At 30.0% G+C, this 24,768-nt stretch overlaps 2 protein-coding genes across 2 annotated transcripts; both read left to right on the top strand.

Annotated features, from left to right (window-relative positions):
- Positions 1 to 1,568: 1,568 nt before the first annotated feature.
- Positions 1,569 to 6,844, top strand: LOC114185352 (NADP-dependent malic enzyme-like). Its single transcript, XM_028073020.2, has 20 exons — positions 1,569 to 1,840; positions 2,124 to 2,401; positions 3,068 to 3,188; positions 3,299 to 3,373; positions 3,522 to 3,673; positions 3,789 to 3,894; positions 3,989 to 4,054; positions 4,220 to 4,315; positions 4,430 to 4,501; positions 4,609 to 4,692; positions 4,777 to 4,875; positions 4,977 to 5,024; positions 5,145 to 5,198; positions 5,284 to 5,382; positions 5,469 to 5,558; positions 5,650 to 5,727; positions 5,886 to 5,960; positions 6,050 to 6,140; positions 6,246 to 6,374; positions 6,486 to 6,844. The coding sequence occupies exons 1-20, from the start codon at positions 1,811 to 1,813 to the stop codon at positions 6,572 to 6,574; spliced, it is 1,932 nt and encodes a 643-aa protein (XP_027928821.2). The 5' UTR covers positions 1,569 to 1,810; the 3' UTR covers positions 6,575 to 6,844.
- Positions 6,845 to 15,809: 8,965 nt separating this feature from the next.
- Positions 15,810 to 20,012, top strand: LOC114185155 (Homeodomain-like superfamily protein). The gene is made up of 3 exons (XM_028072710.2): positions 15,810 to 16,423; positions 18,507 to 18,715; positions 19,224 to 20,012. Exons 1-3 carry the CDS (start codon positions 16,102 to 16,104, stop codon positions 19,755 to 19,757), a joined length of 1,065 nt encoding a protein of 354 aa, XP_027928511.1. The 5' UTR covers positions 15,810 to 16,101; the 3' UTR covers positions 19,758 to 20,012.
- The last annotated feature ends 4,756 nt before the right edge of the window (positions 20,013 to 24,768 follow it).

The following is a 24,768-nucleotide window of genomic DNA, read 5'->3' as shown; positions in this document are numbered from 1 at the left end:
AACAAAAACATTCATAAGAGTTATATCTGTTTGTTTAATATTTTATTTAATACTAGTCAATAAAAGATAATTAAATAATTATAGTTTAATGTTGTTAAAAGTTAAATATAATTAAAAACAAAAAAATTTAAATTAACAAGAAAATTAGTAAAAAAATAGTGATAAACATCTAAACAAAAAATTAAAGTATCAATTTGAATATAAGTCTTAAAAATTTCAAAATTTTTGTATTAAATCTAAAAATATAAAAGGGTGTTTTATTTATAAAATTTATACTAACTTAATTAATTTACTTAATTATTTTAGTTTTTAATATAAAAATAATGAAATCACAGTATCTTAGAATATTAGTTACTATTAAAAAAAATACTTTAATAAATCTTTTCACAAAATAAAATATTTAATCATAGTAAATATAACGTATTTAGTCATCCTTATCCACTTGATAACGCATTTAACATTAACTATTTCCCATAAAAGCACTCTTAACGATGACAAATTTGTGAGTCTAATAGCATTAAATACATTAATGTATTATTCAATGCACTTAAAAAAAAAAAAATTAAAGGATGCATTGAATTTGATAGATAAAAAAATTAAAATTAATAATAATATTTGATAATGAATAAAAGTTAATCTGATCAATATAAACAAAATGTAATAACCAAATATTTGCATAATACTAATAGATTAATAAATGGAGTCCTAAAACAAAGGATGTATGAAGTAGAAATAGAAGTAAACAGAGGATCTTGTTTTGGTGTTAAGTGGAAGCGACGTCTAAACCCAAACAACATACCGACAGGTGCAAGAATTTTTTGATTGAATCTCACGTGAAGTTTTGTGAAAACAGACACCACTTTATGTAAATCTCAAAGGAATCGATCCAAATCAAATGCTTCATCTTACGGCCCCAAACCATTTGATGCACCTTTTCAACCCTTTAAACCTCTTCCATTGGCCACATGTCATAATATAATAATCACACCCGCATCACATTGGAACTTCCCACCATTTCTAAACCCTTCACAGCCATACATTTTCGTTAATTAAACATTTAAATAAAAAAAAACTTAATTAAACCAAAAAATTAAAATGAACCAAAATAATAAATTAAAAAAATTAAATTACTAATTATTGAAATTCATTTCATACCATCATTAACTATCAATATTTATAAAATTTAATATTTATTAATTATCCTTAATCACACTGATTGGCAGAAGAAATAATTACAACTTTTAATATAAACATGTTTGGGACAAGATTTATAAATTTTGGATTAATGAATAAAATAAATAATATAAATGTTTAGTGAATTGATTCATGGAAACAGTCTTAAAAATACTGGAGCTGTGTAAAGAGGGGCGTCTATACAGGTATCGCCCCCACTGATTCTGTATCTTTTTGTTTGAATATTCTTTTGAAGAAGAAAAAAAAAACATGGAAAATAGTTTTTGAACAAGTCCAGGGTAGTTTGGTAATATCACGAAAAATAGTGTTGTGTTGTGTTTTGTTCATGCACTTGTAGTCACCCACCCTTTATAAGGTTGGTTGCTGAGAAGAGTTTCTTGCAAGTTGCTTGCTTCTGTTGTGATCTGTGCTGTGTTGTGTTTTTTTGTTGGTGTGTTGCGTGCAACAAAGCTTGTCAGATAAAAGGGAGAGGGAGGAGGAACAGAGAGACAGAGGGAAAGAGAACAGAAGAGAATTTGTGTTACCACAAGTTGTCTCATTTCTTTCTCTCTCCCTGTGATACACCCAGCAAGAACAACAACCACACCACTCTCTTTCATCTCTCTCTTTCGGCATCATGTTCTCCGCAACCAGATGCGCTCTCCTGGTAATTTTCCCTCACACTGATCTTTTGATTTCACTTTCCCCACTTCGAACATATCCAGATTTGCACCATTTTCTGTTAATCTTTTGATTTCACCTCGCTTTGTCTTCTTTTGTGATATGAATCAGTTTCGGTCAAAATTCTCCAAAATTTCTGGGTTTTCAGGGTTTATGATTTAGCTAAAAAAATGGATTTTTCTTTTGAATTTCAAGAGAATGGCTGATTTCTTGATCTGGGTGCTGATGATTTGTCTAATTTTCCTCTCTTGTGAATATTTTTCTCTCAGAGCAACTCGGGGTTAGGTGGGTGTGGAAGCAAGGGTGATGCGCCGAGGAAGCGTTCAAGTCCGATGAGGAAGGTGGTGTGCATGACCCCAAGCAGCAGCCGGACGGGTGATAGAAACAACAGCGTTGTGATGGAGACTCCTTTGAAAGAATTGAAAAAGGATTCTCCGGTGGCTGACGTTGACGGTAACTCCTCCGCCGGTGGTCCTCAAGATGTGTACGGCGAGGATAGGGCGACGGAGGACCAGTTTGTTACCCCTTGGAGTGTCTCCGTTGCTAGGTACCACTCTTGATTTTATTCATTATTTTCGTGTTTTGTTTAGCCTCCACGTTCTTTGATTTTAGATTCAAACTACATGTTTGGATCTTTGTGTTTCACTGCCAGAATTGGGAGTTCTTGAGAATGGACTGAACATGGTTTTGGTGTTTTATGGGTGAATCACCAAAGGTTTTATATTCACAGAGGGATCTTAAATGACTGCGGTGTGGTTAATTTATACTGTTTCTTCTTTTTCATTTCAGCTTTATATATCCTTGAAATGCCAGTTAATCTGGATAATTTGTGCATCTTTGTGTATCTTGGAAGATATTTTTTCTACTATTGTCTTTGGATTATAAATAAAAGAATTTCATTTATGATGTGACTAAGTATTATAAATATCACGGGTCCTAAATATATCAATCTTTGTAATTTTTACTCCAACTAGACTTTCAAAATCCAGATTTGTTTTTTTATTTTTTTTATTTTGGGGTTGCATGGAATATGTTTCTTCTCTTGTTTTCGTGTAGGCTGAATGTGATGTCCCTGATGGCTTAGTTCAATTCTATTTGTAAAATGGAGAAAACAATACTTTTTTAATGTTTATGTGATACTTTCTTACTGAAACCTGAGACTATTTAGCCATCATGCATGTTCTTGATTCTTTGCCGCTTTCTTGTTTTGTAGTGGTTATACATTGTTACGAGATCCTCACTTCAACAAAGGGCTCGCCTTCAATGAAAAAGAGAGGGATGCTCACTACTTGCGTGGTCTTCTTCCCCCATCAGTTATTCCCCAAGAAACTCAGGTAATAGCTTATCATAAACTATCTAAAAGTTTATTTTTTTATTTTGTTTTCCAACACAATAATTGTGTGTGTGCACATCGATTCAAAGTTATTTCCACTTTATTGGTCAGGTAAAGAAAATGATCCAGCACATACGCCAGTATCAAGTTCCATTGCAGAAGTACATGGCAATGATGGATCTTCAGGTGTGGCCTAGTGTACAATTATTTCTATGATACAGTTTTTCATGAGATGTCTTTTGAACTTCATTTAATATTCATGTTTGTTGTTTCTTCACTTGGTTTGATTGTTTAAGTTATTAATGCTTTCACTTTATTATGTCATGCGTTGCAGGAGAGAAACGAACGTCTATTTTACAAACTTCTTATTGATCACGTTGAAGAGTTACTCCCTGTTGTTTACACTCCAACTGTTGGTGAAGCCTGTCAGAAATATGGAAGCATCTTTATGCGGCCTCAGGGTCTTTATATAAGTTTGAAAGAGAAGTGAGTTTGGTTTTTGATTTCTGTTTTTTCCCCTGGAATGCTTTGTAAGTAAGTGGTCACTGGTTGTATTGATTTTATTGTTCCTTTGTATCTTTGGTGGGACTTGGACTTAAAGGGGGAAGATCCGTGAAGTACTAAGGAATTGGCCTGAGAAGAACATTCAAGTCATAGTTGTAACTGATGGAGAACGGATCCTGGGTCTTGGTGATCTTGGTTGTCAGGTAAATTCTATTATACCTGTTCACATTTATTATTTGTGAGTTATATTGAATCACAAAATCTGATGTTGTAATCTCTGATTTTCTGTATTCTTAGGGAATGGGAATACCTGTGGGGAAACTTTCTTTATATACTGCACTTGGAGGAGTTCGCCCATCAGCTGTAAGTATATTTGATCACACTGTTAACCCATAAGTTATGCCTGTTATAAACATGTAATGATCCGTTTCTTTGTCCGAAGATGTTACCTTTTTTTTCGGACATTAAAGTTGTTGTGCATATTGTAATTTAAGTTTCTTAGTAATCCTGTGATGTTATGTTTTTCAGTGTTTGCCTATTACTATTGATGTGGGTACAAACAATGAGAAGTTGCTGAATGATGAATTATACATTGGGCTAAAGCAAAGACGTGCAACTGGGCAGGTTCATGATTTATTTTCCTTGCTCAATCTTGTGGAGTTAGTAATTTTCAATTTCAGGCATCTTAATTTCCTAATATGCTAAGTACCTACTCTGTTTCAACGTCTCTGGTTGCAGGAGTACGCTGAGCTCATGAACGAATTCATGACAGCACTGAAGCAAACTTATGGAGAAAAGGTCCTAATTCAGGTATTAACAAGTGTTTCAAGAGACAATATTTCATGTCATATTATACTGTGGTCTTTGCTAATTTCATTTTTCTGATTTTTATACCTGTTTTGTCATGTACTTTTTAGTTTGAAGACTTTGCAAACCACAATGCTTTTGATCTGCTTGAGAAATATAGGTCAACACATCTGGTCTTCAATGATGATATTCAGGTAAGAAATTTCTGCTCACTAATGAATTCAGGTACTTTACCTATACTTATAACCAGCCCTAATATTGTATCTACCATGTTCCAGGGAACAGCTTCGGTTGTCCTTGCTGGATTAGTTGCAGCTCTGAAGTTGGTCGGTGGTAATTTAGCTGATCACAGATTCTTGTTCCTTGGTGCTGGAGAGGTGAGTGTGTACAATTCTGGACTCATGTTCCTTATTGGTCTTTAGATATAGAAGGGGCTGTTTTTATCCTTCTGGCTTAATTGCATTTCTTGCGGTTGCAGGCTGGCACTGGAATAGCAGAACTCATAGCACTTGAAACATCAAAACAGGTTTGTTAGCTGCTTTTAATGTTACTGTGTGTTTTTTTTTCCTGTTGCCGGTGGTGAGAATGTTTAGATGTGAACAATGCATGAAAATTAGTTATTGAGAAACTACATTTTTTTATGCAGACAAATGCTCCACTGGAGGAAGTGCGCAAGAATATTTGGTTGGTGGACTCAAAGGTTGTCTAAAACCCAATTTAGCCCCACCTGTTTGAAGTAGATTCTCATCTTTCATTTGATTAATCTTTTGTTTCTACCTTTACAGGGATTAATTGTTAGCTCCCGCAAAGACTCACTCCAACATTTCAAGAAGCCCTGGGCTCATGAGCATGAACCTGTTAAAAATCTCTTAGATGCTGTTAATGTATGATTGTTTATCTTTCTATCCATTACACGACATATACACGGCAGAAGTTTGAATTCTGACATTTTCAAATGTTATTTAATCAGCAAATTAAGCCAACAGTGCTGATTGGAACATCAGGACAAGGAAGAACTTTTACTAAAGAGGTGATTGAGGCTATGTCTTCTATCAACGAGGTACTATTTCAACCTATTTTATTACCTAGTACCTTCCATGAATTTCATGTTCAAATAAGCTAATCAATTTAATATATGATAATGCTTGTAGAAACCTATTATTCTTTCTCTTTCCAACCCTACGTCACAGTCAGAATGTACTGCTGAAGAAGCTTACAAATGGAGCCAGGTTATTAATACACGGAACTTTATTTTTTTGCATTAGAATTTAATATTTCAATATTGTACAGCAAAAGACTCAATATTTTATTTATTCGTATAGGTATTTGTGATTGACCAGTACTGAATATTTTATTTGTTGCTTTATTTCTTGTGCATCTCCAACAGGGACGTGCCATTTTTGCAAGTGGGAGTCCATTTCCCCCGGTTGAATATGAGGGGAAAGTGTTTGTGCCTGGCCAGGTCTAAGTCCTTGAGATTTTTACATACATTAAAAAAATGTCACATCTGAAATAAGGTCTAACTCGGAAATTTGTTTTTTTTTTCATCAGGCCAACAATGCATACATATTTCCTGGTTTCGGTCTCGGGTTGATAATGTCTGGGACCATTCGAGTGCATGATGACCTGCTTCTGGCTGCCTGTAAGTACACAACACAAATCACTTGAACATTAATTTCAATTCTGTAATCCTATGATGTCATTTGAGATTAATACTGATATAATTATATATATAATAATGCAACAGCTGAGGCTCTGGCTTCACAAGTGAGCCAAGAGAACTTTGACAAGGGACTCATATACCCACCATTCACCAACATCAGAAAGATTTCAGCACACATAGCTGCCAAGGTTGCTGCTAAGGCTTATGAGCTTGGTAAGCTTTTCTTTCACGGTTGTTGCACTTTTTAAAGCTTTTTTTATCTTTGAAGTTTCTGAAAAATGTAAGTAGGAGTGTTGTAAAATTGAGTTTGTTTTGTTTTGTCAGGTTTGGCAACTCGGCTTCCTCAACCAAAAGATTTGGTGAAGTTTGCGGAGAGTTGTATGTACACCCCATCCTACAGAACCTATCGGTGAAGAAGTCATGAAAAGATTTAAAGAAAATAAGCCGCATTCCTTTTTCTTTTCGTTTACCATTTTAGTTGTCAATTTTTTAATTTTTTCGTTGGTGTGGCTGTTCTTGTAAGTTATTTGTATGGTTGGGTGGGTTAGTACTAGTAGGAGGAGGTTTTAGGCCGGTGGTTGTAGAAGTGGTAGATTTGGTAGTTGAACTGAATGTAGCTTCAAAAATCTGGTTCTGCTATTAATGTTATGCGACAGACATCAATGAAACTTAAAATTAGAAAAGGATGCATCTCTAAAGTTGCTCATATTAACGCTTGAGTGTGGGTAATTCTTTTTAGATTTTCCTCAACGGTGCAAACAAACACCTAAAAGCACTCATTTTTCCTCTATCCCCCCCTTTTTCTCATCCGTCACATTTATTTTCTTATCACATGGCTTCACCATGCAACGTTTGCTCATATTAAGGAGCAGTTGCGTAGAAAAAGAATAAACCAAATCAATCGTTTAGATGAAAGCAAGTGTACTCTCATGTACAAGCATTTATGATGCCATTACTTGCAATCCCACTCATGATGGAGTTGAAAACTGTGAGCAATGCAGTGTGTTAAATGACTGAATAAATGACTCGTTGGAATGGTTTTCAACGCAGTGTGTACATGGTGATGAGATGGAAAGTAACATCTAAATCTGTTTTTCATCTTCACTGGTGTGGAACTTCTTGCAGTATACTGAGGCCATTGTCATAAATGGAATGTTTATTTTGGAATGAAGGAAAATGTGTCATTATGTTGGCTTTTCCTTCTTCCATTCTCATAATGGAGGTGCAAGAAGAAGCTGCCCTGCCCAAAACATTTTTGTTAGAAAAAAATAACACAGAAACTCATTTCTGGTAAGTGGTTTCTAAAGTTGGGCCATCTTTTAAGTTCTTTCTCCATTTTAAAAGTCTCCTCATTTCATAAGCTATATTACGAATTTAACTGAACCATGACATTATTTAAAGACAACCTAAACTGTAAAAAACAGACTTTTTTTTTTCTTTAATGTTTCTGATACAAATATTTTATTTTATAACATTTTAAATATATTTAAAAGCATTATACATGAGTGTATGATGCGGATAGAGGTGTGATTCTTTGACATTTTCCGTGACAAATAAAAATCATGCAATCTTAGATATAAGATTTGAGATGTGAAAAATAAGGAAGAGACACCAGTATCTTGCAATATACATAATTGCAGTGTTTGTATCCTTTTTCTCCATTTATAGGCATACATCAAATCATCTGAATCCACTACCCAGTTTGAAACATCCAAAAATATGAAGAAGAAGAAGATGAAGATAAATATGTACCCTAACTATTCAAAAGCAGTCTTCAATATGTTTGATAGATTGCGCGAAAGAAAACAAGGCCTTACCGAGAACGGTAGTGAAAGTACACACAATTACAACCTCAACAATCTTGTCCCCTCAAAAATTATCTTCACTATCAAATGTTGAATCAATTAGTGTTTCAAGTGCTTCCAATTTAATTACTAACCCTTCAAATTATAAATAATATATATACATATTAATTGGAATGTCTAATAAAAAATAGTAACTGTAGGAGATAGTGTGGAAAAGAAATGAGAATAAAGAAAAATATAAATACAGCAATATTATAAAAGGTAAACTATATTTGGGTATATAATATTATTTTAAAATATACAATAGTTACTTACTATATTGAAAAAATTAGGGAAATAAAATTCAAACCCAAAGAGTTATTACTATGTTAAAAATAAACATTTTTTAGGAGTATTTCTAACGTTTTTGTTTCAAAACATATGTTGAAAAATAAAAGTAAAAGAGAGAAAGAAAATCTGAGATGACCGTTGACCAGCATCAGAAATGTTGAAACTTACACGTATAGCATTTGACCGTGATGGATGTTAGATCAACCGTCCACATTTATTGGACTTTTCATCATCGTGACTTTACGTACCTTATCAGCAACAAGGCTACATCAATTAATTAATGTCCCTTCTTGATTTAAACATCTCCTAATCCATTATTACACATTTTGACTAATTTAAACACAACTTTACAACTTTAACTTTATTATATGTCATCTTAAGATAGGGTATTTAGAGAGTAATAGCTTATATTAAATAAAAATATGTATAAACAATTAAATACATAGGTATTCTGGTTGTACTCTTGTAAAATGAAATATGATATTACACTATAGTATTCTGGTTTTTAAAGATGTAATAATAGAATAAAATAAGTATTTATTTATAATTTATAATACCAAAATTAATACGACAGTGAGAATGATCCTTTGGTGTTTTTCTGTAGCGAACTTCGGCGAAAACAAAAGTATAAAAGTCAACAAAAAAAGAAAACAAGTGTCACTAATTAAAAAAATATTGTAATTCAAAGAAGCTCTTAAAAACATATACAGATAATTTAAATTAAATTAAAACATAAGAATACAAGGGTAGTAAATTGAACTATGTTAAAGGTGTCATAGAAAATTGACAAAACGGGAATGTAGCAAATCTGAACAAAAAACATTATGAATACTCTAAAAGCATGCCGCTAAAGTCAAAGGTTTGAACCTGAAACGTGTTTTTTGTTCCATTGAACTTGGATTTGGTGGCTTCATTTTCTCTCTCATCAAACAAAATTTAAAATATTTACGATTTTCATTTCTTACATGTTAGATTCTAGAAAATCACTTTTATGCTATTGCAATAAAGAGAAAAAAGTAAAAATATTTTTTTTTTAAGAAAAAAAAAAGGTCAAGCCTGCGTTCCTAATCCGGTGTGTCATTTTCTCCATTCTATACTTTTTCTATTTGCATCAATACACTTTTAAATATTATTTTTTACATTTTTTTTCGTTAAAGTTATAATAAAATATGAATGAAACGCATTAATTAAAGAAAAACCTATCCAAGTATGCATTTTCTAATAAATTTTAAGCATTCATAAAATATAATGAAATACAAACAAAATAGGCAACATCGTACCAAAGCAACTCTCAAAAACAAAGTTGAATTTGTTCTTCTTAAACATCCAAATCACGGTAAAGTAAACTAACTAAGATTTAGATATGTGTGAAAGTCGCTTACATTATTATTGTTAGGTGCCTAATAATTTGTTATATTTGTTTACTGCTACCTAATTTCATAATTTTTTATTAATTATTAAGCAACTATTTCAGTAATACAATTGCTTATCCTAATTTCATCTTTAATACAATTGCTTATAAATGTTGTATAACGTTAAGAGAATTATGACGACAGTAAATTAGCTAATATTACTTGTATAAAAATCAATAAAAGATATATTTATTTTCTCAATAAATGTACAATTTTATTTAAACATGCATATTAATTAATATCAATATAGAATAATTAATGTTTTATTAAAAGTTTGCAATATAATTTAATTTAGTATTTTCTTGGAAGCATGATGTACTACACACATGTATTTAAAATATGGAGAATGCTAACAATGCACTAAGGATACTGATTAAGGATAATTAATTTGCATTGGTTCCTTCATTTTTACATTGAAAGTTGAAATAATTAAAATAGTATAAATGCATATAACAAAATTTATAAAAATAAAAAAATACCCTTTTCAAGTTTTAGACAATAACCTACTGATACAAAAAATGACTTCAGAATTTTTAAGATTTCTACTAAAATATTTTATTATTTTTTATATAAATTTTGTAAATATTTAACACTGTTTTTCTATGGTTGTACTGTTAATTTAAACTTCTTTACGTTTAATTATATTTAATTTTTAACATTAAAATATAGTTATTTTATTATTTTTTAATTTTTATTGATGAACATTAAATAAAATATGAAACACACATGTATAACAATTATGAACATTTCTGTCTTTTAAATAAAATACAATTGTACTAATAGTGATTATGTTATATTTAATTTGATATTATACTTACCTATACATTTTTTATAGGATTAAATGTATATTAGCTACCTTAACTGGCACCAGTTAACAAGACCCTTAAAATATAAATAAAACCTCAATGAAAAGATTTTATAATTTTTAACAACATAATAATGATATATTATAATACGTAATAATATTTAATAATGTAATAACGTAATAATAGTAATATAATAAAAAAATTAAAATATAATATAAAAAAAATAATATAATTAATAAACTTAATAAAAAAATATTATAATTAATACTTGATTTAAATAATAAAATGTTAAAATCAATAATTAAATTCAAATTACAATACTATTATGTCAAATTTAAATGATAATTTAAAAAGTAATTTTAATATCATAGATACATAAATTCTTTAGACTTTTAAAGTTATAATAATAACTCATAATTTTAATTTTAATATTTTTCTAAAATTAATATTGATATTATTGTCAACAATAAAAAAAATGAAATTCAAAAGATATGAAAACAATATAAAGTTTTTAATGGTACTTTTTAATGTCTCGCAACAACTTTTACGTCTTCCCAACTCTCGACAAGAGTTTGCATTTAAGATGGTAACAAATTTCAAAAATGAATAAATTAAAAGAAATTAAACTTTCTTAACGATATAATGATATATTATAATAAATAATAATATAATGACTTAATATTTCTAATTTTTTTTAAAAAGTATTAAAAAAAATTGAAAAAGAACTTAATTAACAAACTAAATAATACAATATTAGACATAATACTCCATTTAAAATTGTAATAAACTTATATTTAAATTTTAATAATAATTTAAAAAAATAATTTCAATAACATTACACAAATGTTTTATTAATCATCAAGGGTTAAAGTATTAAACATGAAACTCAATAACAAAAATCATATATGTTTAAGTAATGATCTAACCACAAACAATCCAACGAGGTTTATATATTTGATTTGGTAATAGATATATGAATACCTGACACGAGAAATTGATATAAATTATTTTAGTTTTAGTGTTATTGAGGGTCAGGTGTTAATCTTTATGAGATATATTTAATACACACGAGTTTTATAGAAGATTTCAATGACATATTAAATGTGCTTAAAAATTCAACTTATTAAATATAATTGTTTAATACCTCATTCTGCAACTACTTTTATTAATATGTTTAACTTATATTTTAACTAAATATCTTAGTTCAATATTTTATTACTATTCATAATTGTTAAATGAGCGTAATAAAAAATGGAAGTTGTGAAAATAGTTTTTTCCTTAAATATATATATATATATATATATATATATATTTCAGAAATTTTATGTTTCTATTTAATGTATTATATAGTATATGTTTGTATATTAATGTATATTTCATATCGATATTTAACCAGTGACTTACCTCTACTACTTTTACTCTAAGAATACTTTAATCTTTTTTATCACAAATGTTTCACAATGTCAACCCTCCACTGACATAAATCTAAATTAAACACAACAAAATAATTAATATTTAAATCAATTTTTTATAACTTTTATTTAAATCACTCTTTTATGATTACTATTCTATATGTTTATATTTTAGGTAGTGTATTTGTATGATTTATATCCAGCAAATATAATATATCGTACGTGTCGTGACTTTATAAGCACGTGTCATATAGTGTATGACTTATGCATTTAAGGATATAATATAAGTCGATAATTATGAAGAAATGCAAGTAAAACGAAATTATATTGCAAGATTTTGTGTTATATATATATATATATATATATATATATATATTATCAAGGTGACAAATAATATATAATTAATAAATTATACGAAACAGTTAAAGTCTGCAAAGTTTGACCGTTGACTATGATTTATACACTCTTCTTTTATTTTCCTGATATTTAGTATTCTGATTGTGTCTACCACATGAAAATGGTCACATGTCCGTACATATGATGTGTTGTTGGTGGATAATATTCATTACTTATGACTAAAGTTTATGAAGGCAATTATTTGGATCATAAAAAATCTTTGTTTACATCTCCCAAGTCTTGTCGAGTGAATGAACCTAACCTATATATAGCTTCATCACAATCCAACTTTAACCTCATTTTTTGTCTATTTAATTCTTTAAAGTTATCAATCATATTCAGCTTTAATTGTTAGCAAAACCAACCTTTTTACATACAAATTATTAAAAATATTATCTTCCTTTCCTTTCTTATTATAAAACTATACAATAAGAGTTCTTACACATTCTTATCTTTTCATTATTTGAGACAGGATCAAAGAGCGTGTTCTCGGGCTTCGCACAGACAAAAGAAAGAAAGAAAAAACATTGAATTATAAAAATTTCTTAGTTTTTCTGATTAGAGTCACGATTGGTGTCTCTTTTTCATATAAATTCATTTTAGCAAATGCATAAATAAAAATAATAAGATAAGGAATTATAAATATTTTACGAAAATTTATTGAATTATTTTTCTCTAAAATAGTATTAAATCACAATTTAAAGGGTTTATGTAACATCCATTTCATAGTAAAAAATATTAAATTCATAATATCTTAATATACTTATTAAAAAAATAATTATACCATACTCACATGTTACATCTCTAACTATATAAATTCTCACAAAACTTAACATAATAGTCAATAACTTACGGTAAATATTAAATTAAAGATTAACATTTTGTCATGTATTAACATTTACATTCTCTTTCGTTCACGCCGTAAGATTGATAATTAGAAGAAAATAAACACAACAATAAGACAAATAACAGTAAGTTAGATGAAAAATAACTATAGATAAAATATCATGCCAAAAATTCATTTTATTTTTCACATTTGATATAATTACAACCATAAATCAGTTAACACATATAATTAAAACTTATAGACTCCATTTGTCTAGATATTGAGTTAAACTAATGAGAAGTCATGTATTTGTGACTGTAAATATTATTCTAATGAGTTAACTGTCACACACAATATTATTCTCTTTCTAGATCTATTGAAATTATCTTTATAACCTCCTATCTTTCTCACTACCTAACAATTTTTCTCTGAATATGAATTGTCATTAGAGCTCAATATAAGTTTACAAAATAAAGCAATTTTTTATCTTCAGACAAGTCAAACATACGTTCTAATTTTTTTTTTTTACTTTGATTTCATTATTTATAGAATGTTTGAATAAATTTGTTAATTTTGTAAAATATTCCATGACTATTACTGAATAATAATGAATTTTTTTTTTAAAATACATAAAATTTATGATCAATTGATAATTTATAAAATCAATAACATTGATTCAATATGCAAAAATATCACATCTTTATATTTAAAAGAAAGTTAAAAAACTTGATAAAATTTTAATAACTACTACGTTTTTAGAATTAATAAATTTCATTATATTCTTTATTATTTGATGGAATAAATTGTACAAAATAAATAAACAAATAAAAAGAATAAAAACTTTAATCAAACAGAATTTTTAATGGTAATTATAATTTAATTAGTTATTATATTTTAACTTATTTTGATAGTTGTCAAAATGAAATAAAGTATACAAGTTTTCCCTCCCTAATTATTTTTTAGATTTTAGAGTATTATTAGATGTGAAAATCAATTATTTTTTTAAATTTGAATTATTTTATTACAACAAATCCATTTTATAAAAAGAGATATTCGTTTCAGATGAGATGAAGAGAAAACATGGATGTAATGGCGTAAAACCCAAGTAAGGTAGGTGGGGACCACCATATGTTCCACGTGTCTTATTAGTATTCCGTAAAGCACATTCATTGGCTTCTTCTGGAGAAGAGTTCTAATATCATCCAAACACCTCTCAATCACTTCACTCAAATTAAAATTAAATTAAATCAAATACCATCCATCCATTGCCGATAATTGCGCATTATTCCTTTTATACTAAACTATTCAAATTTAAATTATTGTTCCATAAATAAGATTCAATATACATGGGAAGTTTTTATAAATATTTAATTTATATTTAACATGCAGTTTTCATATATTAAAAATTCAATTATATAATAACAAATGATTAAATATTGGTGTTCAAATATTTCCGTCCAAAAAGTCAAAGTCAAGCCCAAAGAATTTTGTCTTAAAACTTTTTTTCTTTTATAGAAATGTTAGGATGAGATTGTGAAAAAAAAGGACACCCTTATCCAAATATATAATGCTACTTGATAACTTTTTGGATGATTGAAAGAATATAACATAATACCACACTTTCAGAATAATTATCACTATCTTCCTCAACAGAAGCAATTTTGAATATGTCAAACAGGAAGTAATTTTTAGATTTATTTTATTTTTTCTTAAAATTTTATTAATAAATATTTTCATGACAAAAATAACTTACATAAGCAAATAAATTGTTCTTGTGGCTTAAATAAAGACAAACGTGGTATTAGGTTTATAGTGTTCGATTTTGTTGTGTCGCAATTAAAGTGTTATTTTTTACATTATAAATGATTTTCTTATTTAGTATCCACATTTAATTTATTATTTATTACACTTCTAAATAATTTTAAAAATAATTTGTTAAACGATTGTTTTTCTAGATTTAATTTTTTTTATTTGATATGTTTTTTAATTTAAAGAATTTTTAAAATTAAAATAATTATTTATAATAAAATAATGTCTATAACAAATAAAATTTATCTGTAACAAAATTATAAAGAAAGTTTAATTATATTTTATTATTATTAAAAATAATGAACACAATGCACCTAACATATGTAACAGATGTATTTTGACTTAGTATTGAGTAAACTGTGATTATTGTTTATTGAGGATGAAAAAAAAAAATGTACTGAGCAGTGCAAGGAAGCACTTTTATTTATGATGGATCCATTCTTCAGTCGCTCACCCTACATGCACGTGTTTGGAGGTGTAATGTACGTGCCATTACGTGAGAAGAACACGCTACCACTCCTTTCTTCTATGTGGACTCGGTTCAGGAGTATTCAGCTCGCATGCTTCCACGAAACAAGAATAATGTAACCCAGCATAAAATTTATCATTTAATAAATATTTATGTAAATCAATCTTTTATATTAAATATTAAATGTTCATTAAAAGGATGTATGTACATAGTTAGGAAAAAAAATTATTTATAGGAAATATAAATATAATAATTGTAAAATGAAAATAATAAGGAATTAATTGAAGCATAGGGAGTGATGAGAGGATGATGTGTAGAGAGAGATGGGAAGAACCAGCGATGGAGCGCGTTCCACTAACACAAAATGATAAAAGAAAAAAGCGTTAAATTAGAATCCCAGATTTAACCTCGAGGATATTCCTAAAACCCGGAATTATCCATCACCACCACCACCCTGTCCTGTGTTTTACCTTAATTAACCAAACACATGCATTCTTTCCATATACCTTTTCTCTATCCATAGTTCCAATTTCCTTCCGCATATCGAATCCGTCGCATCGCGCATTTTCTCTTTTTTCCCTTTCATCTCCTTATTCCTCTTCTTGTCTTTTGTTCACGTTTCTCCCTCCATCCATCCCTCCCTCCCTGAACCGAGTCACGCGGCGGACAATCGGCATGACTCGGCGGTGCTCCCACTGCAGCAACAACGGCCACAACTCCCGGACGTGCCCGTCGTCGCGGGGGGCCGGCGCCGGCGTCAAGCTGTTCGGGGTGAGACTGACGGATGGATCAATCATAAAAAAGAGCGCTAGCATGGGAAACCTTAACCTCGCCTCCACACACCACCATTCTTCTCCTTCTTCTTCCAACCTCGCCGCCTCCTCTCCCAATCCAAGCTCTCCCTGCTCCGACCCGCCCCATGAGCCCCAAGGTTACTTGTCCGACGACCCCGCCCATATCTCTACCTTCGCTAACCGCCGGGGAGAAAGAAAGAAAGGTTCTCATCGTTCCATTTCTCCATTTCTTCATTTCTTTGGCCTTAATTCGATTTGGAATCGGAATCGGAATTTATTTTATTTGTTTGGTCTTACATTTTTTTTTTACCCTGTTAGATTTTGTTTGTTTTTTTTCATTCTCTGTTTGTGTTCTTTGAGGATTTTTCATTTCCTGCACTTCATAAATGTCTATGTTAAATACTATGTTTTCTCTAACCTCCCCTGTCTTGGAACTAGTGTATTTTGGTTTTCTGGTTCGTGTTTTATGCAGTTGCTGGTCCTCCCACCAGGCAATGGCTGTATTTAATGTCTTGATTGGTGGGTAATTTGGACAAATGCAGAACATTTATTATATAGCGTGTATGATATCATACCACAGTTGGAAGCTCATGGCATGCCGGTTCATTGAATTTGTATGATATCATATTACATGTTTCAATTTTTTTTATCACTTGGTGACAATAGTGATTATAATAATATTAACGAATTCTTCCATGGACATGGACAAGCCATGGAGCCGTGGTATACTTCCAGCATCCATTTAATTTATTTGGGATGTCAGAAATTGAGGCATCCAATAAGGTGCAAGTAATTAAAAAAGAAGTTAATGTGCTTATTTGACAAATTACTGGCCTTTCTGTCTTATGAATTCTGTTCAAACTAGACTGAGAGTTTGTTGCTTGAGTCTAATTACCTCTCTAAGCAATGCTCTTGGATAGTTTAACTAGTTTAGTTACTGTGGTTTGTATTGCTGTTGCACATTTATCTGTTTTTGTAATTTTGGCCAACAGTAGTTTTTGTTTATTAATAATGATCTGCTTGATACCTGAATAGGCAGAGTTGGTGTGGTAATTAATTATTATGTTTGGCTTTAAGACGGACACAATCATGTCTTTTGGTTATTTCCTCCTTCGGAAAGGGCTGATACTTGAATGCTTTAGTAGTTTAATAGAAGAATCACTTAGGACTAAATGCATGAGGTATTTTCAAAGGGAAACTCAATCAAATTATGTTTATGTTTATTATTTGTATACTTATCTGAAAGATTGCTGCTTTCTTTCGAAACCAATTGTTGTGTAATAGCATAAATTTCATGACTATGTGTTTTTTGGTGTTGAAGTTTGTTATATTTATTGATATTCTCTGCCCAATTTTAAAGCCAACATTTACGTTGATGATTTGCTATTCATCCTAAGGTGGCTTTGTAATGCAATTTTTGGCTGAGAATACTATGTATTATTCTTGATATTCCGTTCTCTGTAAGCTATAGGACCCTCTTCTAGAGAGATTTTCAGTGACATGAAATCTTTAACTCTTGGAATGATGATGCCTGGTTTTAATCAATGATCAACAGATAGTTAACTTAGTAAATTTTGTTACTTTATTACAAGGAAAAAGAAATTCTTTACAATTTTACTGACAAGGAAACTGGTTTATGTACAGAAAACCATAGAAACAAAAAAGGTAAAAAAGAGTATTTAATACGCTGACAAACTCACTCATTAATTTTTAGTTACAAAGGAAAGTACTACTCCCATGGTTTTTTCTTTCGGGTCCATATATATATATATTATTAAAGTTTAAGATAACCTTTATTACTTTTTATTTTGTTATTTATACCCTTATCTTTCTCCAAAGGAACATTAAACACACTTAAAAAAGGAAGGAATTAACTTTCTATTATTGACACTAATCTCATTATGTCATACCTATTACCCGATCTAGAATGTTTTCTACCTTGGTACTTAGTCCCCCTGTTCCTATATAATGGTAATTCTTTTAAAGAAAAAATTGTTCTTTTTTATCTGTTATTTTTAAAATTTAAAAATAACAATTTTTTTTTCCTATTTATGCCATTACTTCCAATTTGATCATGCATTGAAAATTGTTTGGTAAGAGAAAACTGAAAGAAGTATAATAGTAACTTATTTAAAATTGTGTTGAAAATAAAAGGATTAAATGTTTTTCTTGATTTAGATGAAAGAATCTAAAAAAGACAGAGGGTGGGAGTACCTTATTTTGTCACATGCCCTTTTGTGTCTGGTGATTGGATTACTTTATTCAGTATTTACTCGTTTGTTTTAGGTGTTGCGTGGACTGAAGAAGAACATAGACTGTTCTTAATTGGTCTCCAGAAGCTGGGCAAAGGAGACTGGCGTGGGATAGCACGTAATTTTGTTGTATCAAGGACCCCTACTCAAGTAGCAAGTCATGCCCAGAAGTATTTTATCCGGCAAAGTCATGCTACCAGGAGAAAGAGACGTTCCAGCCTTTTTGACATGGTTCCAGAAATGGTTGGTTTTATTCATCATATCACATCGAATTGCTAATTGGCAATCATGCACATATCTTATTATGCCTCGATGTTTTCTAATGGAGGGAAAATTAGTGTTGTTCTTGCTTGTGAATGAACAGCAATACACGTGAATACATGTCATGGCTTCTCTGCTATAAGTTTAATAGTTCTTGTTATTCCCATCGCACATCTAGTTTCTTGTTTATACATGTCATGTCTTTATTGAAAAACACCATTTAAAAACACCAAGGTTTTTCTTGGGTTGAATATCATGACAAGATGACAACTTTACTGTATTGGACATTCGACCCTGGATTTTGCTTTAGATAAACTTTTCTGTTACTATGATGCATTTACAGGATTCTCTATTTGCCAAGTAAATGGGGTCATCTTTGTTGTTGCTGGACACTGCCAATTAGTTATGTTCTAAGATTCTGTTGTAAACGTAGTAGTGGTAATACTTTTCCTCTGCATCTCTCGCTAACTTTTATTTTTAATCATGTCAGACTTCAGATCCACCTTCTGTGCCAGAAGAACAAGTTCTGCTTCCACCTTCTGAGAATTCGCTACCTTGTAATGGAAATTCGCAGCCTTCACTAAATCTCTCCCTGAAATCAGAATTTGAACCCATGGAAACTACTTCTCAAGAAAACGTGGAACAGAGCAATGAAACTATGATGGGATCAAACGGACTGACATCAATGGCTCCTCATGGATTCTTCCCCACTTATTTACCTGTTCCATTTCCCATATGGCCATCAACTGCAGCTCCTTTTGAAGAAGTTAAGGGAGGAGAGACATCCCATCATCAGGTCCACAGGCCAATCCCAGTCATTCCCAAGGAACCTGTGAATGTTGACGAACTCGTGGGAATGTCTCATCTCAGCATTGGGGAAACACAGGTACGTGATAGAGAGCCTTCCCCACTTTCCTTAAAGTTATTAGGGGAACCCTCTAGGCAGTCAGCATTCCATGCAAATGCTCCGGTTGGTGGTTCGGATTTAAAAACTGGCAAGAACAAAGCAATTCAAGCGGTTTGAGCTCTTAAGGTCTGGTGAAGATAGCAGCAGTAATTAAGCCTTCTTTTGTTCATCTTTTCATTTGTACTATCATATATAATTTTTTTTTTCTGAGCCCTAGTGTTTAACCTTCCAATCAGTAGAGCAAGTTATATGGTGGCATGTAGCTCAGGTTAGATCAATTATTGGAAAATATTTATTCTTTCTAACTGTAAACAAATGAAGCTTTAATAATCAAATATCACCAGGAGGTCTTTGTACCTCTAGGTTTGGTTATTTAGGGTTAATTTTGATGAAATTTTCAATAAATAATTACTCCAATTGATCAAAAACAAAATAAAGTGAATTATGTAAACTTAGTCTAATGTCGAGTAGTATCCAAAATTAATTTATGCATCTTAGTTTTATCAACTCATTTAAATCTTTAATACATACATGTAAAAATACCTAGGAATCAAATATTTATGTTACTCATCGTATACACTTCTCTTCCTTACATCCCCTTTTATTACACTCATAGCTTTATATTCCGTATCGGGAATTTGAAAATAACTGTACATGTTTTTAACAAGAATTTATGATTTTTATATATACGTGTAAATAACTAATAATCACTCTTGGATAGACCGAATTATGTTATTTGTCTACTGGATTATTCGAGACTTGTCAAATGGAAAAACTAATGGACTAATTTTAAATGCTATATAATACGTCTCGTTGAGGCTGTTTTTCCAGAGAAATTATTCTTTTCTTGTTTTGATAAGTGAAATTTAGAATTACTATCGAAATAACATTAGTAATAACTACAGTCCAAAATCAATCATGAAAAAATAGTGTAATTGAGATGATATAATTTTTCAATTAAAAAAACACTATGATATCATGCGCGTGTTTCACAGATTCAGGATAGGATTACACCGATTATCGTATAGATAACACCAGGGAAAATTAGTGGTTATCCCAAACATGACGCTATGTAGGCTTATCCATGTTCTGATGATATAATGATAAGACAGATTACTGTCTTGATCTTTCCAAATTCAACGTGTTGTAGGATTGTCCATGTTCTGAAGATAGGATTTCGAAAATATACAAAGCCTTATAATCCCTTGATGAACTCAAATTCACAAACCTCGGTGCTTCATTTCGATTTATGATGTTCAGGATTTAGTCCAGCATTGGATTGTGTTTGTGTAGAAAATATAACAAATCACAGAGTGTCATTGAGTTCAGTTAAAGACCACATATTCAGAAATATTGTTTACTACGAGATGTCTTGACAACTTCTCCCAGAGTATATATATATATATATATATATATATATATATATGTCTATAATATAAGAACATATTGTCTGGAACTATCTAGTATCTTTTAGAAACGCAAACAAATTGCATGCATTTTCTGTTGAAAGCAGAGGCAGAGTAGAGGAGCATTATGTGGTATATATATCATATCATATCTTTCATAGAAAGGTTCATATTCATTAGGCCAATGAGTGCTTTTCTTGATTACTGGTGGTTCAATCATGATTATTTGCTCCTTTTTCCATGTTTGCTACAAGGATCTTGTCATGCATTTGGATAAAATTATGGCGGACAGAGGAAAAGTTGCCTTTAGTGGCCATGCTTGTTGCTTTCAACAGTGTCGTCCACACAGTGGATTCTGTAGATGATTAGTAGAATTGATGCTTTTGCAGAAGAAGAAGAATAACCCCCTAAAGCCACTGAGAACTGAGAAAGCAACCTCAGCAAAAACCTCTCCAAGATTGCATCAATTCCCACAGCCTTGATTATTCCACTCAGCTACCGCACATCTCTTGATCACAAAAGAAAAGGAAACAACTGCTATGCTTTTTCAGGTGCTGTGAGTCTCTGCAGCAAATTCTTTTTCACTATGTTCTGCTCCAATCACGTCTCTTTCAATGTGATTGGATCTTCCTCTCTTTAGGAAATAAGAAACACAGACAGTGTTTTCTAGTGGTATGAAAATGACCATGAAAGCAGCAACCAAACATGTTAAGATTCTAACTTTGTGTTGTGGTTACTAATTAAAGCTTGTTTTGTTTTGGCGACCATTACCTTGTCTACTTTACTGTAAGTAATTTATAGTTAAAAACATATTAAGGTCAATTCAAGACTAGTTTTTTAGGCATCATCATATGTTGTCATGCTGTAAATTCGCCTGTTGTTAGTTTTTCTGATGCAAGTTTTATGTGGATGCATCAGGGTATGAGTTTTCACATGCAGAGGTTGATGATAGTCCATGGTGGGATTGTTATGAACATAGGAGATAGTGATAAGAGAAAGAAAAGAAAATATAGAACAAAATAGAAAAAAAAAAAAAACAGAGACACCAGATTCTAATCCTTTTTCCACCCACCTAAAACATTCGACTTTTTGGCCCTTTACAAAGGAGCAGATGTGACCACATACATACAATACAGAAAAAAAAGGGTAAATTACTCTGATATTCTTTGTGATTTTTTGAGATTGCATACATTCTTTTGTCCTTTTAACCTTTACAGAAACTGTTTTTAATTCTATGAAATGTGTTACGTTAACTTGTGTCACCTAAAAAACACATTACACCATATATATTCTACAAGGACTTAAGGGGATTATTATAAGCGATTGAAAGACAAGAGTATCGTCTATAATATCAAGAAATGACAGAAATTGTCCGTGTAATTTTTTGTATAAGAAATTGGCATAGACCAAATCGCCCTTGTCCTTTCACTGCACTGTGACAGGAATTAGGATAAAAAGAGAATGGAAAAGGAATATCTTCTGCAACACTTCTTTCCATTATAACATTTTTCTTTGCTGAAATTGCAGAAAAGGAAATGACGAGGACCATTGAGATGCAATGCAAAATTCTTAAGCCAATCATTGAAATTTTTCCTTGTTAATTTCCCCCACTTTTGGCCACAGTGAAATCTGAGTTGGACCTCTGTTATGTTGTTGCACACTGCAATTTTTTCTTGTTGATTCTGCTTGTAAAAAAGAATGCTAATTATTATAAAAAGAGAGAAACTGGAATAGTTCAAGTGGTGTTTATTATCAGGTTATGATAGATTCCATTTGTAAGCTTTGAACTTAGAACTTAACTCAACCATTATTTTTCCTTTTTCTTATGGTGTAGATTAGAACCTCTAAACAAAGGAAACACTCACAAGGTATATATGGATAAATAAGAAGATGAAGCTAGTTTATTTAAACAAAGAGTAGAAAAAAGTGAGGAAATTTAAGATTGATTTCGATAATTGCATTAGAGTTTCATTGCATGTGAATGAATTGATAGAGAATTTGACCGGAGTCCATTGGTGGAGACAGATTTAACCTATAAAAAATAATTACAATTCTTGAATTTTGATTAATAAGATTGACTTAAACTTAAATCGAACTGATATTTAATGTTATAATATATATATATATATATATATATATATATATATATATATATATTAACGTAAATACATGTGTTATCGTATCTGTGTGTACGTATTTTTTAAATATTTTTTAAATATGTGTGATATTATATTAGTAATGGATAATATTGTAATGTTATTAAGTTAATAAACAAAATAAAATTATTTTATCAAAAATAAAGTGAAATGTATGGAGAAAATATGAGAAAATAATTGTTGATGAATAGGAAAAAAAAAGAAGAAAGAAAGAAGTAAATAGTTTTATAAAAACTTGTAAAAGTAACGGTTAATCTTTAAAAATTTAACAAATAGGATAAAATTGGAATTATAAAATGTAAACACAAAAGAGAGAATTTTTTTTATATATAGTTATATATAGTTATAGATATATATAATTATTACATCTATATTATTTTTCTATATTTAAGTAATTTGTTTCAAAGAAATGCCAATATAATTAAAATAATTACATCTTAATTTAAAATGATCATTATATATTTAAAATAAATTTTATATATTGTATAAGGCACATATGGAAATGATAGATGATAAAAGAAATGGAAATAATAAAAAATGTTTGACAACTTATTGTGTTTTTTGTTTCAATATTGTATCACGTCATAACAACACCTAACATTCTGTGATAATCTTTTTTTTTTCTTTCATTCCAAATATCATGTGAGAATTTGAAAAAAGATCATACAAATCGTAATGATTCTATGACGAATTAGAAAAAAAGAAAATGTTCTTTAAAAACACACACTATTGGAATACGTACACTATGATATATTTAATTTAAATACGGAATCGTTAGATTTGCATGTGAATATAATCTTCCATATATCATTAACTAAATCTAATACGTACAAAGAAAATTTTACACTTATGCGTTCAATTTTAGATAAATAGTATCTTAGCATGGTGGTAATGTATGAAATTAATATAAATATTTATTCTTATATAATTAAAATGAAATTGTCTTACTTTAAAAAAACCAAACAACACTTGGCTCATTTGTTTAATATGAATTTGATAATCCAACACTTGGTTTAAGAGTTCAAATTAAACACATTGAGAATAGAAATTTTCATATAAATGAATGTACGAAATAAAAAAAATTTGCAAATTAAATATTAGAAAAAGTCTATTCATGGAATGGAATCAACAAGATTCTCCATCTTTTCTTGCTAGCTAGTAAGTTCTTGGTGTTTGCTAGAAACCGTACTCCTTAAAACGTATATATAATGCTATATATAGAAAAATGAATGTAAAAGGATGAAGAGATTTTGTAGAATTTGAATTTTTTTTCTAGAATTTTTTGTACTGTTTCTTTATTGTATTTTCATAATTCACCGATTATCACTAATTTTAACATTTTAAAATATATTAAAAAAATATTTAAAATACCAATAATATATTTTTAATGTTCAGCAAAAATCAATAAAAAATCTACACTCGATTTATTATTATGAATTTTAAGATGGTGGAAATTTATATGCTTTATGGCGAAAAGCAATGTTTTGGGAGGATAAATTCTGTGTCTCATGCGATGCCCAATAATATTGTTTTAGGAATTAATAAATTTGTGTGTTGGTTCAATCA

Source organism: Vigna unguiculata, chromosome 5 (genome assembly GCF_037176805.1).
Source record: "Vigna unguiculata cultivar grain cowpea cultivar isolate G323 ecotype 2 chromosome 5, ASM3717680v1, whole genome shotgun sequence".
In the NCBI taxonomy this organism is placed as follows: domain Eukaryota; kingdom Viridiplantae; phylum Streptophyta; class Magnoliopsida; order Fabales; family Fabaceae; genus Vigna; species Vigna unguiculata.
The sequence above is the reverse complement of the archived record's forward strand: the minus strand, read 5'-3'. Positions and strand labels throughout refer to the sequence as shown.